Source organism: Antechinus flavipes, chromosome 3 (genome assembly GCF_016432865.1).
Source record: "Antechinus flavipes isolate AdamAnt ecotype Samford, QLD, Australia chromosome 3, AdamAnt_v2, whole genome shotgun sequence".
In the NCBI taxonomy this organism is placed as follows: domain Eukaryota; kingdom Metazoa; phylum Chordata; class Mammalia; order Dasyuromorphia; family Dasyuridae; genus Antechinus; species Antechinus flavipes.
Genome location: NC_067400.1, coordinates 90,088,209 through 90,100,792, shown reverse-complemented (window position 1 = coordinate 90,100,792; position 12,584 = coordinate 90,088,209). Strand labels below are relative to the sequence as shown.

Here is a 12,584-nt window from a genome sequence, read left to right as displayed (position 1 = left end):
AAGATCACCTAGTTAGTAAGTATCTGAGCCATCATTTTTCTTTTTTTTTTTTGCTGATGCGATTGGGGTTAAATGACTTGTTCTGGGTCCCACAGCTAGGAAGTGTTAAGTGTCTGAGGCCAGATTTGAACTTAGGTCATCCTGACTTCAGGGCTAGTGCTCTATCCATTGTACCACTTAACTGCCTCTTTGAGCCATCATTTTTCAAGCTCAAGCCTTCTGCTTATAGACCCAGTATTAATTATCCACTATTATTGCCTTCCAGGTTAGGCAAACTACTACCAAATAACTTCATCTGTCTTGTTCTTGACAAGAAGTTGAATTTTTAAATTTAAGTATGACTGTATTTCTCCTCTGCTGTGTTTTATCTTATTAGATGTGGTTCATTAATCTCACATCTGAGTCTTTTTGGACCATGACTCTATATCTATTTGATAGGTATATTCTTTATACTTTTCTCTAAATCTTTTTTTTTTTTTTATTGACAGTCTCTAAATCTTTAATAAACATGTTAAATTACAAGGGCAAGCATAGATTTTTGGGATCTTCTAAATTGATTTAAACTTGATTTCAATATTTTTGTGTTTATTTTAATTGATTTTCTCCATTCCCATCATTTATGTGAAAGGAAAAAAAAATCTTTTGTGTAGCTTGTTCAGTAGGCCAAAAATTTCATCCATTTTCAGCAAAATAAGTTTAATCTTATTAAAAAGTGATACCTTACATTTAAAAATTCAAAATTTATATTTAAAACAAATAGATTTTAATTTACAAGTCTAAGGAAAAAAATTTTAATGAACTTTTCAAGTTCTGTCTTTGCAGAATTTTGACTAACATGATTATGTATTATCATACTATGGTTTATTATACATTTAGATATAGCATGGTTCACATTATATTCCAGAATCTATCAAGTAAAAGTCTGATTAAATTCTCTTTGGTTTTTAATGTAGTTTGGCCCCATTGTTCAACATTAGCACAATAAATAACTGGCATGCCATCTGATTCTTTGAGCTGCATAGATTGTGTAGTCCAAATGAATTGCTTACCATGGTATTTGTCTTATACCCAAGAACAATATCTTTGAGGAAAAGTTGCATAATTTAGGTAAGACTTGATTAATGTGTTCACTGATAACTTGAGAATACTTTGTAAGAATCATTTAATCTTTGTAGGGAATGATGGGAATTAATCATAAATCAAAAATTGAGAGGCCTATCCTCTCATTTTATAGATGAGGGCACTGAGGGCCAGAGAAATTTAATTGTCTTTTAAAGTTCAAACGATTATACAATTTCAGTCATATTTGGAATTTGAACCCAGTGTTTCCTTCCTTTAAAATCTAATGCTTTGTCCACAACACGATGTGTTACATTGTTGGCTTTGAGGTTATATTGAGATTCTGGCTTAATTGAAGTCATCACTAGTGATAAAGAAAGACAAAAATATTTATTTCCCAAGAGAGATCCCAGAAACAGCCAATATTTTTCTGTAATCAAGAATAAGGACTGTATTTTATTTTTTAATAATAGTAGTTTTTTTTTATTTTTTCAAGATGCATGCAAAAATAGTTTTCAACATCCACCCCTGCAAAATCTTGTGTTCCAAATTTTTCTCCCTACCCCCTTTCCTCCATTTCCTTCCCCTAGACATCAAGTAATTTAATATAGATTATACATGTGCAGTTCTTTTAAACATATTTCTATATGTATCATGTTGCATAAGAAAAATCAGATCAAAAGGGAAAAAAAAATGAGAAGAAAACAAAACCAAGCAAACAAATAACAACAAAGGTAAAAATACTATTTTATGATCCATATTCTGTCTCCATAGTCCTTTCTTTGGGTGTAGATTCCTCTTTTTATCACAAATCCATTGGAATTTCTTTGAGTCACTTCAATGTTAAAGAGTCCATAAGAATTAATCATCACATAATCTTGTTGCTGTGTTCAGTGTTTTCTTTGTTCTACTCATTTCACTTAGCATCAATTCATGGAAGTCCAGGCTTTTTTGAAATTAGCTTGTTTGTCATTTCTTACAGAACAATAATATTCCTTAACATTCATATGCCATAACTTATTTACCATTCTTCACCTGATAGGCATCTACTCCATTTCCAGTTTCTTACCACTACAAAAAAGGACTGCTACAAACATTTTTGCACATGTGGGCTCCTTTTCCTTTTTTTTAATGATTTTTTTGGGATGCAGGTCTGGTAGAGAGACTGCTAGATCAAAGGATATGTACAGTTTGATAAACCTTTGGGCATAGTTCAAATTGTTCTCCAAGATAGTTGGATCAGTTCATGACTCCACCAATAATGGATTAGTATTGGTTTTTCCCACATCCTCTCTAACTTTCTCATTATCTTTTTCTATTATCTTAACCAATCTAAGGGGTATGAAGTGGCACCTCAGAGTTGAAGGACTGTATTTTATAAACAACTGTTTAACCTTAGCAATATGCAAATAGGACCACATTTTGGGAATTGTTCAAAGATCATAAAAGTGATAAAATGTAATATGTGTAATGTATATGTAATAAATTTACTTAGTTTACCATATCTAATAAATTTACTTAATAAATTCTATTGGGGTGATGATATTCAGAATAATATGATTAATGGCATGTTAAGTTGTAGTGGAAAGATCTTAGAACTTGGAGATTCCAGGTTTCTAATCCTGGTGTGACTTAATTGTATGACTTAGATATTATTCATCTTTAACCTCTCTGAGTATCAGTTACTCATCTTTAAAATTGGTATAATAATATTCACAGTATATACTTGAAAAAGGGTGTTATGAGGAAAGTGCTTTGCAATCTTAAATATTATAAAATGAGTTATTTCCATATTCCCGTTGACAGCTCAGACTTATATTGCTCTGATATGCATAAATCAATCAGTTAAGCATTGTTATTACAGCTTTAATGTGTTAAGCACTGTCCTGGCTGCTGGGGACACAGGGATTTAAAAAAAAAAAAAAAAGGACCTTTGAGGCCAGTTCCATTGATCTACACCCATAGAGAGAGCACTGTGGGCACTGAGTGTGGATCACAACATGGCATTTTCACTCTTTTTGTTGTTTGCTTGCATTTTGTTTTCTCATTTTTTTTCCCTTTTTGAACTGATATTTCTTGTGCAACATGATAATTGTATAAATATATACATATATGTATATATACACACACACACACACACAGTTACCTATTTAACATGTAAAGGACTACTTGCCATCTGGGGGAGGGGAAAAATCAGAACAGAAGTGAGTGCAAAGGATAATGCTGTAAAAAATTACCCTGGCATGGGTTCTATCAATAAAAAGTTATTTAAAAAAAAAATATATATATATATGTATATACACACATATTGGATTTAACATATATTTTTAAAACATGTTTAGCATATATTGAATTACTTGCCATCTAGGGGAGGGGATCGAAGGAAGAGAGGGAAAAATTTGGAACACAAGATTTTGCAAGAGTGTTGAAAAATTATCTATACATGTTTTGAAAAAAAAAGCTGTAATATAAAATAATAGTTTAGGAAAAAAAAAAACCAAGTTAAAAAAAAGTCCTTTTCATTCAAGGAACTTGCAGTCTATTCTACTGACAAACATAAACATGATCAGATATGTAAGGACTATAAAGCAGTTTTAGAGAGGGAAGCAGTTTAGAGAGGGAGCATGTGGTAGAAGAGGAGGAATGCAATCAGAAAAGACCTCATATAGACCATGGAGTTTATCTATTTTGTGAAGGAAACTCAAGATTGTAATAATTGGAGGTGAGAAGGGAGAGTATTCCAGGCATGTATAAGACAGACATTTCAAAGGCATGAAGCATGGGAGATGGCATGTCGTATAAGTCAGCAAGAAGGCTGGAAGGATTATAAAATATTGTTATTATCACAGGAAGAAGATAAAAATAGGTCAGAGAGCTAACTGTGGGCTAGTTGTGAAGAACTTTGAAGGCCAAAAAGGTTATAGGGAACTACTGGAGTTTGATAGAGGAAAGTGACATGGTTAGACCTATGAGAAGATAATTAAGAGGATATTGGAATAATCTAGGGTAGAGGAGATAGGTCTTGTTGTAGGAGTGGGGCTGAGTGAGTGGAGAGAAGGGTATGGATAAGGACAAATGTTATAAAGGTAGACATTAGGTTTAGCACCTAATTGGATATGTGAGGTCAGACATTGAGTAGTAAAAAAAGAATTTATCGAGGTTACAAATCCATATGATCAGAATGATAGTGCTTTTGATAGTAGTAATAGGGAAGGTTGGAGAAGGAGGTGTGTCTTTAGAGAAAGATGGTGAAGGGAGTGCTCTATGGAGAATGTTAAATTTAAGGTGTTCTTGAGGCAGGTGATGATATATTAGGTTAGGATATGTAAAACCGGGAGTCATTTGCATAGAGGTAATTGAATCCTTGGGAGCTCTTGAGGTTATCAAGTGAGAGTATAGAATGAGAAGAAGAAGGCATAAGATGTAGCCTTGTAGTACACCCTCAGTTATTAATGATGACCTAACAAAAGCCATTGAAGAAACATTTGATCCAGGAAGGTAGTCAACAATGTCAAATAATGTAGGGAGATTAGGTAGTCTGAGAATTTGCATTTAAGAAGTGGGATAATTATCAATCTATCGTAAGGGATTGGGATATCTATGTTTTTACTTATAATCAGTCATTTGTTTTTGCTATCATTTTTTTCTTGATTAAGGAAATAGGTGAATTTCATTAGAGATTGGGAAAAGGAGGAGAAATTGGAAAAGAATGAAATCAGAAAGCTGTGAGATGCAAATGGGAATGGGGGTGAGAATAGCCTGAAAATGTTTTCTATGCTCTGTGTCATGATACTTTTTTAGTTCCTTTGAAATCACAGAAACTTTAAGAATCATGGCATTCTTTGTCCATTCTTTTATGCTTTTTTCCTCATATGATTGTGGCTTCTTTGCACCATTGTGGTTCTGTTCATTTTCTTCTGCTTTATATTAAATAGAAGTCTTAGAAAGCTTTAAAAAAGATGAAAGAAAAATAAAATGGATATTTCATTTGAGGAGAGAGGAATTTTTTTCAATCCAACAAATCAAAGTAGTTATCTGAAATAGGATAGACATACTGGACTACATTAAAATTAAATACAATGAAAATGTAATGAAAGAAGAAAGACTAAGAAATTAAATACAATGAAAATATAATGAAAGAAGAAAGACCAAGAAAATATTTATGGCAATTATGACCAGAAAAAAACTTGAAATCTAACAAAAATAAGAAAATGTTATGATTGCTCCTAATTCATAATGAATAAATGGTCAAAAGATATGGACAATTTTGAAAAAAGGAAATGTAAATGATTAATCATTTGAAAAAAACTTGGCCTTCCAATAATCATATTTATTTTGTAAAATAATCTTTTTATCTGTTATTTTTTCTCTCTCCAGAAATGTTATGAACAGAAGCAGTACAAAAATGGGCTCAAATTCTGTAAGACAATTCTTTCAAATCCAAAGTTTGCTGAACATGGAGGTATTGTATCATTTAAAAGATTAAATTGCAAAAGCAAGACTGAAGATTATTTATGCTCTCTATGGAGCTTATTCTAGATAATGTTTCTAATGTTAAACTGAGACTGTGTCATACTGTATCTTGGTTCATCTATGATAGTGTTTTGGCTTATTGGAAGGGCAGTAGACTAGCAGTCATGATGTATTTATACATGTTAAATATATGTTGTCCTTCATAGTCTTATATTGGTGGTTTTGACCTAATTGTGCTCCTACTTATTTTTTAAAGTAATGATAATGTTTTTTGCTAATTGGTCTTCAATCCATATAATATGGGTGACATATTTGATAAGATTCCTTTGCCTATTTTTCCAAATAGTTTATATAGTATTGGAATTAATTGTTCTTTACATTACACTGTGAATCCATTTGGCTGTGGGGATTTTTTCCTAGAGAGTTCATTAATGGCTGGTTCAATTTCTTTGTTTAAGATGGGATTATTTGGGATTTCCATTTCCTGATATGTTAGTCTAGGTAATTTAATTTTTGGTAAATATTCATTGATTTCAATCAGATTGTTAGATTTATTAGTATAAAATTGGGAAAATTATTTCCTAATCATTGTTTTAATTTCATCTTCATTGGTGGTGATTTTACCGTTTTCATTTTTGATACTGGATATTTGGTTTTCTTTTTCTTTTTTAAATCAAATTAATTAATGGCTTCTATCTTACTGGATCTTTTTTTCTTCATAGAATCAGCTCCTAGGTTTATTTATTAGCTCAAAAGTTTTTTTTTTTTAACTTTCAATCATAATTGATCTTATTTTTGATTTTCACAGTTTCAGAGTTTAGTGCTTAGTTGAGAATTTTTAATTTGTTGTTTTACTAATTTTTTTTTTTGTTGTTGTAGTGTGTACAATTCATTGATCTATTCTGTTTCTATTTTATTGATGTAAGAATTTAGAGAAATAAATTTCCCCCTAAATTCTGCTTTGGCTGCATCCCACAAATTTAGTGGTTGGAGATATAGACCATATCAAATCTTTAATTTTTTAATTTTTTAAATTTTTGTTGAGGCAATTGGGGTTAAGTGACTTGCTCAGGGTCACACAGCTAGGAGGTGTTAAGCATCTGAGACCATATTTGAACTCAGGTCCTCCTGACTTCAAGGCTGGCGTTCTACCCAATGCACCACCTAGCTGCCCCAACAGAATGATCTAAGTCTAGAGATGCAAAGATGACTGTCTCTTTAAAAAGAAAAAAAAGTGAGTTGTTTGGAATTTCAAGGAATTTTAAAGATAGAAAGGATGTTAATTATATATAAATGTGGTCAGTGGTTGAATTTGGGTCTAGGTAGGGATTTTTGAAACTTGTATATATACATTATATAGGTTTATGATTCTTTTACAGAGACCTTAGCTATGAAAGGATTGACACTGAACTGTTTAGGAAAGAAAGAAGAAGCATATGAATTTGTTCGTAAAGGTCTTCGGAATGATGTCAAGAGTCATGTCTGTATCCTTTTGAAGTACTTTGGTAGTTTAATTTTTATTTCTTATGTTCTATTTTATTGTCTATATCAGAATAATGAAATTAAGAACTATTAGACTATGAAAAATAGATACTTTAATTAAATTGGTACTTCTCTAACATTGGACCAATATTGTGATTCTAACACTTATTAAGCATTTATGGACAGAAAGTTTATACTTGGTATTAATTGAATTCACTATAAACAGAACAAGATTACTGGCCAACAAGATAATAGATTTTGAATTGAAATTTTATATGTATTTTTTCTTTTCTTTTCTTCCCCCCCCCCTTTTTTCCCCCTGAGGCAATTGGGGTCAAATGACTTGCCCAGGGTCACACAGCTAGGAAATGTTAAGTATCTGAGATCAAATTTGAACTCAGGTTCTCAGGACTTCAGGGCTGGTGCTATATCTACTGTGTCACCTAGCTGCCCCTGTGTATATTTTATAAATGACACTGAGGTCTTAGAGATTAAAAGATTTTATCCAAGATCACACAGGTTATACGTGGTTATAGGTGAGGCTCAGCTGCATCTCATAACATAAATATATGAAACCTGTAGCTGCCTATTTTCTTATAAAGATAAGGGAGATGTGTTTCTTCATCTTTCATTTGGAACCAGTGTTGATCATTGTCTTTAATCTTAGTTCTGCTTTTTTGATTGCTTTTTGATTAAATTATAGTAGTTATCACTTGCATTGTTTTCCTGGTTTGGCTTTTTTATTTCTTGCATCATTTTATGCAAATCTTTCCATTTTTTTTTTTGAGTTGCTAATTTGGTACAGTTCATTTCTATCTCATTCTGTTCATATACACATATTTATTCATCTATTTCCCAATTGATAAAGTCTTATTCTCCAGGTTTTGAATATTTTTACTGTGCTGAAATTCTTTGCCTTTAAGGCTCAACTTAGGTGTCCTTGGCCTAAAATATATAATAGAAAGGCAAAAGAAACACAATATGTAACTATAATACAAGAAGCAATATATTACGTATACACACTGATCTTTATTTAAGTATACAGTATCTCCTGTACATTATAAAGCTAAAAAGTTTAGAGGAAAGCTTAATTAAATCAGATTTTAATTATTTTTATAGGTATTTCAACTTAATTTCTTTGGATGGAGATGTGTTTTTTATAACTTGACTAGGTCCCTTACAATTATATTTTTCTCTTATAAATAATGTTAATTGAAATTAACTTGTTTAACTCAATCAATAACTTGGATAAGTCATCTCTCTGGGGACGTCCTTCTGCCTTGTCTGTCCTTTATGTCCTTCCCTGGCCTTTCTTCCCTTCTTTCCTCCCTCCCTTCCTCCTTTCTTCCCTCCTTTTCTCCCTCCTTCTTTCTTTCCTTCTTTCCTTCCTTCCTTCCTTCCTTCCTCTCTTCCTTTCTTCCTCCTTCCCTTCTCTTCCTTCCTTCTTCCTTCCTTCTTCCCTCCCTTCCTTCCTCCCTTCCTCCCTTCTTCCTTCCTTCCTTCCTTCCTTTCTCCTTCCCTCTCCCCTCCCTTTCTTCTTTTCTTCCTCCCTTCCTTCCTTCCTCCCTCCTTTTATTCCTTCTTCCTTCCTTCCTTCCTTCCTCCTTCCCTCTTCCTTCCTCCCTCTCTCCCTCCCTCCTTTTCTCCCTCTCTCCCTCTCTTTCTTCCTCTCTCCCTCCCTTCCCTCTCTTCCTCTCTCCCTCCCTTCCTCCTTCTCTCCCTTTTCTCCTCCCTCCCTCCTTCCTTCCTTCCTTCCTTCCTTCCTTCCTTCCTTCCTTCCTTCCTTCCTTCCTTCCTTCCTTCCTTCCTTCCTTCCTTCTTTCCTTCCTTCCTTCTTTCTCCTTTCCTTTCTCTAGTTTTCTTTTACAAAATGAATAATAAAGGAAATGTTTAATTTGATATATATATCATATATATATATATAACATATATATGTTATCAAATTATGTCTTCGGGAGGATGGGTGAGAGGGATAGAATTTAGAACTCAAAACTTTAAAAAATGTTAAAAATTATTTTTATGTATAATTAGGGGAAAATGAAATATTATTTAACTTTTTTATATAAAAGAAATTATTTGATATTATGACTACTTTTTCTGTGAGACTTAGTTTTGTATTTATGATGAAAAATAAATATCCAGCACACTTTGATTCTTTGAACTAGAAATAGCCCTATTTTTAAACAAAAGGTTTTCTGAAATATGTTAAAAAGATAAGTACAGTGTTGTCTTCCAATATCTGTGAATGTTGATTTCTTTAACTTGGTAGGTTGGCATGTATATGGACTTTTGCAGCGTTCTGATAAGAAATATGATGAAGCTATAAAGTGTTATCGAAATGCCCTTAAATTAGATAAAGACAATCTACAAATCCTGAGAGACCTCTCTATGTTACAAATCCAAATGAGAGACCTTGAAGGCTATCGTGTAAGTATTCTAACGTTAATTTTATATATATTTAAACATACATAATTTAAAAGATGAATTAGTGATTTAGATAGTTTTATTTGAATGTAAGTTATCAAAGAACTTGCACTGATCAGAGGAAGTTTTCTCACTTAAGAGTTCCCTGTTGACAATTAAAACATGGCTGTACTCCTTATTCCCAGATTTTGAGTGAGGTTAGAGCATTCATTCATTCCATGAATACTTATCCAGTGTCCACTCTGTGATGTGTAATATACCTGACTCAAAAGTGAATAAAACAATTTCAAGAAGCTTTAAACAAGGAATGACTGAATTAATTATAGGCAATATATCTCTAGCTTTCTTTAGCTTCATAGTTACTTTTGAAATTCAGTCATTAGTTATCTTTGAAATTGAAACTGGGGTAATAAAAAAATAATCCATCACTTGTTGATTTGTTATTTTTAAGTTAATAACATACTATCCTTTGACTCAGGCTCAACCTGATTTTTAGTGAATTGAATTTTATATTTTGTAAATATATGTGAGTTAAATTTTGGGGATGGGTGGGCTGTGATTTCATTGGTATACTTTCCTCATAATACAAATTGACAGCTGTTCCACAACTTTTATATTTTGAAAATTGCTTCAAGTTTTGACACTGACATGCATTAAAATTAATTAGAATAAAAAGGAAACTGAAAACAAAGTTATGATATCACCTATCATTTAAGTTGCAAAGCTAGCATTTGCATATCAAATCAGGTCACCTGATTCTTCAGATGTCAGCGACCTGGAGTGATTTACAGAATTGATTTGTATAACAGAAAAGAGGAATTTTTAAAATGGCAGACAATACCTAGGCAAGTTCTGATTCTTAGGTAATATTAACTCAAATGGTAGTCAGAGGTAATGAATGGACACACATGCAATTGCTGATTTTATTTATAACTTTAAAAAAATACTAAAAAATTTGTAAACATTTCTATCCAGGTTTTTTTTTTGTAAAGTAAAAAAGATTATATCAAAAAAAAGTGGCAGAAACTTGTTTTGAACATAATTCAATTGGACAAGATAGTTCACTTGACTGGTTTGCTTTTCCCAACCCTACCTAATTCTAACAAGAAGTCCTTTGCTTACAGGTGGTACCTTTTGTAACCAGAAGGTGTATTGGAAAAGAGGAACTTCTAGCCTTTAGTTAGCAGTCACTTCCCCTTTCTCGGAGATTTCATTATTCAACTTAGATTCTCGTTCAAGGAAAAAAAAAAGGTTATCCACCAAGACTGGAAAAAGGAACTTAATTTCTAGCTAACTATTTCCAGCTTCCAGAAAGGGGAACTTCATAGCTTTGTTCAATGCTAGAAACTAGAAAGGGTAATTTAGCTTGTAAAAAGAGTAATCCAACGATTATTTTTATTACATTTTATTCTAACCTTTTGCTACTAAAGGATGAAAATTTTGTCAATCTATCTTTTCACTAAATTCATTAGTAATCTAGACTTGAAAGACTATTTCTGTTGCGGTTGGCTTGGCTATTGGGGCTAGGTTTCCTAAAGAACACAGTTTAATCTTTTAATTAAACTAAAAATAAATCAAAGTAATCCTTTTCACTTGCCAGAGGTCACATACCTACTATTTATATATCAGAGGCAAGTCTTGAAATCCTTATTCTGAAGTTGGCGCTTACTCTCCAGTGTGCTGTGCTGACTCTCTAATTTAGCATTTACAAATAAAATATAAAAAGGAAATGGATTTAATAATTTTTTTCTCCCTGTGGTCGATTGTTAAGATAATGGCATTGATTGTATTTTATCCTAACAACAATGAGTAGCCCTTGAAGCTTCTTGAACAGATGATGGGCAAGTGACGTGGTCATGCTTGACCTTTTAGGTAATTGAAGGTACTAGAAAATATTTAGTCTAGAAAAGAGAAGACTATGGTCTTAAAATTATATGATGGACTCTCATGTGAAAGAAGAGTTAGGCTGGCTCTATTTGCCCCCAGAGACCAGAATCAGAAACATTAGGTGAAAGTACAAAGAGGCAGATTTTCATATGATATAAAGAAAAACTTCCTAACACTTGAAGTTATCCAGCAATTTAATGAACTGCCTTATGTGAAGAAAAAAGTATTCCTTCACTGGAGATCTTTAAGAACAGTCCTGGATACTTGTTGGAGAAGGTATTCTTGTTCATGTATCACTTGGATTAGGTGGCTTTTGAGGTCTATTTCTACTTTGAGGTTCTTTGAATTTACTTTATATGTATTTATGTGTTCTTTATGTTAATTTATCTTTTGGTGGGCTGTCCTTGGAGTCAGGAAGATCTGGGGTAAAGTTTTGACTTTGTCATATGGTAATTGGTGACCATCAGTTCTCTGAGACTTTAAACAAGAAATTAGCTATTTGTGTACACAGAATAAAATTCATGTAATCATAGGTTCTGATTCTCAGAAATCTCATCTTCAATTACCTAGCTTAAGATGTTTTGGAGGGAGAAGGCAGGAGGGTTATGATTGAATCTGATTTCATTAAAAGAGGGAATGTTTTGTAAAGAAACTCCCCCAACATATATATATGAACCTGCTCAGCAAAACGTTGAGATTTATGTTAAATGATTAAATTACTTGGCTAGAATCACACAATTAGTATATGCCACATGTGAGATTTGAACTCAGCTTCTGGCTCCAAGGGTAGCTCTATATTACATCTTTGTTGATGTTAGTTTCAAAAAATGAAAATCTTGAGCCCATAGAAATTTGATTTGGAGATTTTGGCCAATGTAAGTAGGTAGTATATTATATAGGGTATTCTTAGATTTTTTCCTTCCATTTTAAATCATACTTCATTTGTTTTGAAGTCTAAAAATTTTATATTTATATAAATTTCTGTAATGATATTTATATGGTTGAAAATGGTCATTTAAGTTAAGGAACACTAGACTGGCACCTAGAATTTCAGTATAATAGTGTGTGATGAGAATTCATTTAAAAAAAAAAATCAGTATCAAAACTCACAATGAAAAGTGTGGACAAAAATCTAAAAGTTTGTAGGCCCTGAAAACTTTATTTTAATGTATAGAATAAATATAGTATTTTAATTGAAATGTTAACATGATCCCTATTAGAAAGTAATTTTACTTAAAAAGGAGTAATAAAAATATGCT

The 12,584-nt window shown here is 32.2% G+C and overlaps 1 protein-coding gene across 2 annotated transcripts in view; it reads left to right on the top strand.

Moving 5' to 3' along the window:
* The window catches only part of NAA16 (N-alpha-acetyltransferase 16, NatA auxiliary subunit), a 107,161-nt gene that overhangs the window by 24,441 nt on the left and 70,136 nt on the right, over nt 1-12,584 (top strand). For both annotated transcript variants that reach the window (XM_051983872.1, XM_051983874.1), the window contains exons 2-4: nt 5,437-5,521; nt 6,912-7,016; nt 9,284-9,441. In XM_051983872.1, coding sequence (XP_051839832.1) covers nt 5,437-5,521; nt 6,912-7,016; nt 9,284-9,441 — 348 coding nt within the window. The remainder of the gene's footprint in view (nt 1-5,436; nt 5,522-6,911; nt 7,017-9,283; nt 9,442-12,584) is intronic.